Below are 7,773 nucleotides of genomic sequence, written 5' to 3'. Positions count from 1 at the left end.
TCCTTCCTTCCTTCCTTCCTTCCTTCCTTCCTTCCTTCCTTTCTTTCTTTCTTTCTTTCTTTCTTTCTTTCTTTCTTTGTTGCAGAAGGTGCTTCCACTCCTCCAGCCAATAGCCGCTGAGATACCAGCCCATTGGGGTGTGGTCTCTCTCTTTAAAAAAAGCGGCCACTTCCCTCTTCACTCTCTCTTTGCTTCCTGCTCTGTTTCTGGCGACTAGACTCCTTCCTGATTGCGCAGAGGGCTGTTGTCTGGGACGGTGATCTGTAAGTTTTTTCCCCTTTAAATAAATACCACCCTATTAATCATAATTCCAAACTGGTGTGGGATTGTTTATGACTTATGCCCTCCTTTCTTCCTTCCTTTCTTCCTTCCTTCCTTCCTTCCTTCCTTCCTTCCTTCCTTCCTTCCTTCCTTCCTTTCTTTCTTTTCTTTCTTTCTTTCTTTCTTTCTTTTGCCTTTCTCCCCATAGTTGGCATTACAATAGATGTTGAATTAACCCCCATTGAATGGATATGTGAGGATTTAGCAACATGAACACCTGCTGTATACACAAACACAGAATTTGACATAGTTATATAATCTTATTATAAATAGTCCTAACCACACATTGTGAATCAATAAAAGTCAAAACATCTGGCCAATTTGGCTGGAAAATTCCCAACAAAACCTAAGTATGGTTTATCTATATTTTGCAAACACTAGATTGCCTGGGTCTTGTGGAACTGATTGAGTATTTTGGCACGGTGTAGACTCAGCCAGACAATCTTGATCTCTTCCAGTGACACATTAAGTCTCTGAATTGAGCATATGGCTCACTGATTTCTAGAGTTAAGTGTAAGTATAAACTCTGAATGGTTGTGATAATTTTAATCGGTTCAATAGTTTCCAACATGTTATTAGTGACTCGTGCTTATTCACAGAGATCAGTACCCATTTCCTGGCTCTTTAGTATTTAGACATCAACATAAATTGAAATTATTCCCACAGAAGATGGTTCGCATAAGTTTTATCTAAGCAAAAACCAAGGCATTGTGCAAAATCTACAAAATACAAATATATTGGCTACTTTGATATCTTCTATAGTAACCATTTGATGTCATGCAAATTAGGAAATTAGAAAGAAAGGTTTCAATTCCTCATAAAAATTTTCCCAGGTCAGTCAGCCGTGAAATGAAAACACACATCTCCATTTCTCCCTTCTTGGATCTCAGTTATTAGCAGCAAGGGCAGAAGCAAAGTGATATTAGAACAGTGAGGAACTATTCCAACTCTCCATAACTAGCTTGAATGTAGTTCACCAAACGGAAAGATAAAAATCAAAACAAGTAGGAAAGATAATTTAATATGAAATTACCAAGGCAAGTCAAGGTAAGGATGCAGATACAGCCTTCTCTATAAAAAAAGCAGCACCTGGGCTCCAGCTCACAATAGGCAGAGGAAACAGAAGGGACACTTTCAGTTGGCCGTGCATACACTCCAAAAGGTTTATGTACCATTCTTTAACTTATAGAAGATTGTAACATGCATGTCAATTTAGGGGTGAAAAGTAGTTGGCACTGGAATCTTGAAGAACTGTGTAGGCATAATACTATTTTGTGGGTAAATTAAATACTCAGAATAGTAAATGCCTAAGGGTAAACATTGCAAGGCTTGATGGGTCAATTCAGTCTTCTGTTTTTCTTGGTAGAATCTGGCACATGCATTGTTCCATAACTCCTTCCCACAAAACTGGAAGGGAATTAAAGTTAACCTGGCCTCAGAGTGCCCCACTTTTCTCTAACAAAGAGCGAAGCCTTTCAGCATTTAACCTGTTCCATTTAAAGTGGCTTTCACAGACACGTGTCTCCAATCTAAGGGCTACTGAGAAATGTTCAAGTCTTCGGGTGTAAAAGATAGATCACCATGGACCATGGTGGTGTGCGACTTTAATCCCAACGCTCAGGAGATAGAGATAGGCAGATCTCTGTGAGTTGGAGGCCAGCCTGGTCTACACAGTAAGATCCAGGCCAGCTGAGGCTACACAGTGAAATTCTGTCAAAAAAACAAAACAACTAAAAATAGAAACTACCCTTTAATATCTTTATAAAACCCGAATACTGTTGGTTTGTTCTACACAATACTCTCAACTTTTGTTTGACTTTGGAACCTGTTCGAAACAGATAAATCCTGAACACAGGGTTTTCCCACTTGCTTCTAACATTCTGGTAGAGTTGGACCATTTCACAGAACTTTTAGTGCAAGTGCTTTGTATCGACGATAAAGGAAAAGTGCTCATCAGATATTCTGAGTGGGAGCTCCAGGCTGGACTTGCGCTCTCCATCTGGGGTCTGAGCCTGGTCAAACCTCATCTCTGCGGTGGCTCTCGGAGCTGAATTAATGTGATACAGATACCTGAATAAATAATTTTAAAAAGTAATTCTGATTATTAATGATTTGTTCCCTTTATATTGTTTTTGTAACTGTTTCCTTCCTATAAGAAGCTAATTCATGCTATGGAAAACTAGAATCACAGGAGTGGTTTTAAAACTGCATGTTTCTCTAGAGCACCCCCAGCCCCAGCACCATCCAGTGTTGCCCCTTTTATTTCCCCATCAAGGCAACCTTCCTGATTTTGAATGTCAGAGGAAGACTCAGGACTACCGACTAAAGGAGGTCATTCTCATATGCTTAATCATTTTTAATGACATTGGACTTTTCTGATATGAGCCTTTTTTGGGGTAGATACAGGGCATTTTATTTATAGCATAAAAAAGTAAGAGGGTGTCAGGAATGTGGTATTTCTGCCCTTTCCCAAAACTGCACACATAGGTTAATCTTGTCCTGAGGAAATTTGTTTGATCATTTTCAATTACGGTGCTCAGTAGAGAAAAGGTTAAAGATGGATTGCTTTCGTCTGAGGCTATTGGTGGGAGATGCACCCAGGCAGGGCCTTGTTGCTAACAGAAGAAGGAAGATGGACTTACATTCTGTTTGCCCACGATGTTGTCGAAAGGCAGTTCTGGGCTCCAGGATCCTTCTGGGAAGGCTGCCCCACTGTTCCTCCTGTCTGAGGAGCTCACCGACTCCTTGACTATGTCTTCAGGCAATGATAGCAAGCTCTCCTCAGGCTGTTTAATCAAATAGGTCTCTATATTATGCTTCCTCAAGAACTCATTCCTTTCTTTACCATGGCCCTCTTCCACATTGTAGTCACCATTGAGGCAATCCAGGGTGGCTTTGGAAATGTGAATTCTCCTGTGTGTATAGAAAAGGGATCATTATAATAGCTCATGCTGTCCAGATAGGGCTGGGCATAGGACACTGCTACAAGACATTCTCAAGGACAAATTTATACCCCTCAGAAACGTTGGGAAAAGCAAAAACAAAACTAGAAATCCTTCATCTAAGGACACCATAAGCTCACACAAATGGCTCTGATGGGTATCCTGGCAGAGTGAAGAGTCTCTTTTGGCTTTTTCTATTACTGTCCACACTCTCTTTCAATGGTGTTGGCTATCCTGGAAAGGCAAATGATGCAGATGTTCTTGAATTTCGATTAAAGTAAAATCATCTTATACCATGGCCTCCTCACTGTCTCAGAGTTTGCCCAATCACTTCACATGTTACATATCTGTACCTTATTTCTCCAACCCGTTTACGTGGTGCAGTTTTGTATGTCTATAGGGATACATGAATTATCCCTTTTAGAAAATTACTGGAAGATGTGATTTCCCCTCTACTATGCATCCAGAGGAGCAGAGAATAACGTGGAATTCACAAGCTGTCGGTGGTCAAGGCTCACTCACAAACTGAGTAATTCACGTAGCTCACAGTCCAAGTTTCTTTCATCTTTTTTGTTTTCAAATGAAACAATATGTGACTTTATTAGGATCAGACTCGATTTGTACAAGTCCTCAGGCTGCAATTCCTTATCTGGATGGAAGATATTTTCTCTTCTCAAGTTGTCTAAGTCAGGCACCTACTGTGGTGTGTGAAGAATAGTAAAGGAATTATGATCGAGGACTTTGCTTCTTGATTGCTAATTCTAACTCTTCCATTTTCTAGCTAGAAGACTTGGAGGAGAATTGTTTAACTTTTCTCAGTCCATTTGTCACCCATAAACATGGCCAAGGACATAGACCTGCCTCCTAATGTCATTGTGAGTATTATAAGGGCTGATTTGTGTAAAGTAGTCAAAACGCTATACAGAACGCTGGAGCAATGAAAACACAGACTTCGAATTATTTAGAATATTCTTAAAAATGCCATTGTGATCTCACTGTGGTATATCCCGTGCCTTCTTAAGGCTCACAGGAGGCAGGCTGACATCTGAATGAGGCCTCTGTCACTGATTCTGCCATTCACAGCACATTGTCAGACACGCCTTCAATATTGGCCCCCATGCTGCCTTCAGCTATTCAAGCCTTTGTCATTTCTCTCAATTCAGCATGTGATTGCACACTTGCTAAATGTGTCCTCCTTCCAGATTTGACTTAACTGTTTGCTAAGCTGACTCCAAGCTCCCCTGAGTCAATGGATGAATATGGTGGATGCATAATGCTTTGCTTGGGTTTTGCGATTCCAGAAGCAATATATTCAAATAAACTATGAAGAGTTCTTTCATTTTTAAGTTTAGGCATTTTAAAGAATGCCTTGTACTTTCAGTACGTCCTCTCCTTCCTCCTCTGGCCAATTAACCTATCTGTCAAATTCCTGCTTTCTGGGAAGAATAGTTCATCGCAGAAACAAACAAAAGCACAGATGATACATTTCTGCCCATTTAGGGGGCATTCTCCACATCTTCCAAGATAATCAAGCAAATGCAGGAAAGCCTGGGTTCTCTTGAGACACACGCTTGATGAATTCAAAATGTTTCCACAGCGTTTTACCTGGAAGCACTGAAGCTCATATTCCACAAATCAGGAGCCCTGAGCTGCTCTCTAAGATCAAGTTAAGATTTAAACACTAAAAGGCACTGCCTTTTTCTCTTAGGGAAAATGAGCTTCCTAGGAGGATTTTGTCAAGTCTGATGGCTGATTTCCTTTTTAAAATAACCATAAGAAATACCAGCTTCTCTCAGCATTTCACCTGGATGTTACATTGTATCAATCTGCACTGTGTTCAGAGGGATGGATCCTTGCCTGTGTTAAGTGAGTGCTATATCTTTAGTGGATAGAGGGATCTCAGCCTCCGTTTCATAGCAATACGTCTATCAAGGTTTTGATCACTATACATTGGGATGCCTTTGATAGAAACTAGGGTTCGGATGTTTCCCTTTTGAAAGTCTTCACTCTTACTCGGAGTTTTGAAGGGAGGCATTTTCAGACCCGATGGTCCGGTGACTTTGTTTCCTCTAAGGACTTGAATCTGTGCTCAGAGAGTACTCACATGTGATGCCTGCCAGGTAAACCTGACATTTTCTTGTAACATAATCATGATCGTTATGATAGTAAATATAATCCAACAACCTTGTAGTGTTTTCCTTACCTCAATACTATCTTTTGCTGTAGGAAGGGAGTTGTTTGTTGTCATGAGTTTATTTATATGATTTGATTCCTGCCATAGCCCAGGTAACAGTTATATCCTTCTTACTCCTCCCGTTCTCTCTTTCCTCACTCCGCCTTTGTCTCTTCCCTTTTCTTTTATTATCGCCTTTTGTTTTTCTTTCTCCTTCTGTAGATGCTAAGACTGGTCCAGGGACAATGAATGCATTCTGCCCTATTATGGTAGCAGTGTTAGTGGGAGATAGGACCTTTTGTTTCAGGATCGCTCTAGGATCTTGTGACTGAATAATTAACCACTACAACCACAGCCATACAGGCTCCTGAGCATGGAGGAAGGATTTTATATATGTTGTGCCACTTGACAAAAAAACCTCAACAACAACAATCTTTATAATATGGAGACTGGTTATATCACTGTTACTAAGACCCTTGTTAGAAAGGTGTTTTGCTTAGGTCCCAGCCCAGACACACAGACTTGGAAATTCTGAGGGTGAGCCCTAAAGATCTGTGTTACTACTTCAGTTCTGCTGTCTAGGAAACTACTGTGTCCGGAGGTTCAGTACCAACTAGTCTTGCCAACCAGAGCTGGAAGGCAGATGAGTTTTCAAAGAAAGCACTGACAGTTTGGAATGGAGCCTACACTCATGCACGCATTGGCGGTCAATAGGTTTTAATCTTGGCTGCCCATTAGAATTGATTTAAAAACTGAAAATTGATCCTGCAAAGACTCCACTTTAGATGAACCAGCGTCAGGTCTGGTCATGAGTATTCTATCAGGCTGTGAATCTAATATGAAGACAAGTCAAAGAAACAGTGCTTCACAGGGCATGGGCATAAGCAGTTCACCAGCCTCTCTGCCTCATCATCTTTGCCATCTCTCAGCAATTTCCTTCGAATTTTCAGGCCAGTACTGTATGCTGCTTTAATATCTGACCTCCTGAATAACGGCTTCCTAGATTTCTATCTTTGAACTCTGTACACAGAAAACCTGGAATTACAATATTAGACAGTGAAAAAGTTAGGCAACAAAAGGGCTTTGCTCTGCTTACCCAGGGATCCCTCCAGATTCAAGTTTGTTTGCAATGTCCACATCCCAAGACCAGACATCAAACTGCCACTTCCTCAGACCCAACACGCCACATAGCACGGAGCCTGAGTGGATTCCAATTCTCATGTCAACATCATGCTTCGTTCTGGATCTCACATACCTGTTGATAGATGAATGGAGACATGGAGACATACAAATTAGGCCATGATAACCATCACTGGACTGAGGTGGCAGAGCCATAAATTTACCTCTTACTTATTCAAATGCCACTTCTTCCATGAAGCTTTCTGAGGTCCCCAATAACTGGAAAAATTCTATTCTTGTCTGAAAACCCTTAGATTTGAGCCATTTTAATGCTCTTAGTAACCTGCTCCCAAAGCTTATCTTGTAACCTTTGTTTTTAGAAATGACACCAGTACTTTTTGGACCTAACTGTGATTAAAAGAGGTAGATTGTGGGCTCTGTACTTCAGTGCATGTTCTATTCCCAATCAGAAATGTTCTGGTTTTCTTCTCATCGAGCCTCTGCGAACACTCTCCTTCAATCAAGCTTCATACAGAGTCTGAGGTCCCCACTTCTGCTGTTGGATATGGCTTCCAGCTATTCCTTACAAATAAAAAGATGATCACATCACCCCATAATTTTATGATTCAAACTCTTTCCTTCTCTTTTACTCCCTAAAGTAATAGCCTCTGAAATATAGGACTCACAACCCAGGACCCATCTCATTCATTTCTGGAGAGTCAGGAAAAATGTTGGACTTTCCTACAATGTTTTTAGGTCTTGACTTTGAAAGGGCTTACTAAGATTCAATTTAGCAGTGTATAGGGTCCACATTGAGTTGCCTTTTGTGGACATTGAAGAAGGAGCCTGAGCAAAGAGGATGATGTAGTCAGGGTTGGACATTCTCCAGGTACAAGTGTTTATCTCTTTTTTACTCTCAGAATACTTAGATAATTCTAATTCATGGATAAAAGATATTTCTGCAGAATTTCAATGAGTAGAATATGATATTTCAAAAGAATACATAAATTGAAATTTTTATTGCTATAAAAATATATGATGGCTATTTTCCCTCAATAATACTTTAAAAAAGTTGTCAAACAAAGGTAAAGGTTTTTCCTTTTTCTCTGGTAAAAAGACAAGTGCTATAAGTTTTTTTATTTTTTGTGATAAGATGTTTTCGTTAATATTCCCTCTTGGAAATACTTGAGAAAAACCATCTAAATTTGAACTTCAAAC

General features: G+C 40.2%; 1 protein-coding gene across 3 annotated transcripts in view; it reads right to left on the bottom strand.

Moving 5' to 3' along the window:
* Adcy8 (adenylate cyclase 8) overlaps positions 1-7,773 on the bottom strand; it is a 208,214-nt gene that overhangs the window by 91,037 nt on the left and 109,404 nt on the right. For all 3 annotated transcript variants that reach the window (XM_005354547.2, XM_005354548.3, XM_026782726.1), the window contains exons 6-7: positions 6,533-6,691; positions 2,964-3,234 (exon numbers count right to left, since the gene is read on the bottom strand). In XM_005354547.2, coding sequence (XP_005354604.1) covers positions 2,964-3,234; positions 6,533-6,691 — 430 coding nt within the window. The remainder of the gene's footprint in view (positions 1-2,963; positions 3,235-6,532; positions 6,692-7,773) is intronic.

Source organism: Microtus ochrogaster, chromosome 15 (assembly GCF_000317375.1).
Source record: "Microtus ochrogaster isolate Prairie Vole_2 chromosome 15, MicOch1.0, whole genome shotgun sequence".
In the NCBI taxonomy this organism is placed as follows: Eukaryota; Metazoa; Chordata; class Mammalia; order Rodentia; family Cricetidae; genus Microtus; species Microtus ochrogaster.
Note: the sequence above shows the minus strand (reverse complement) of the source record. Positions and strands in the feature narration are given on the sequence as shown.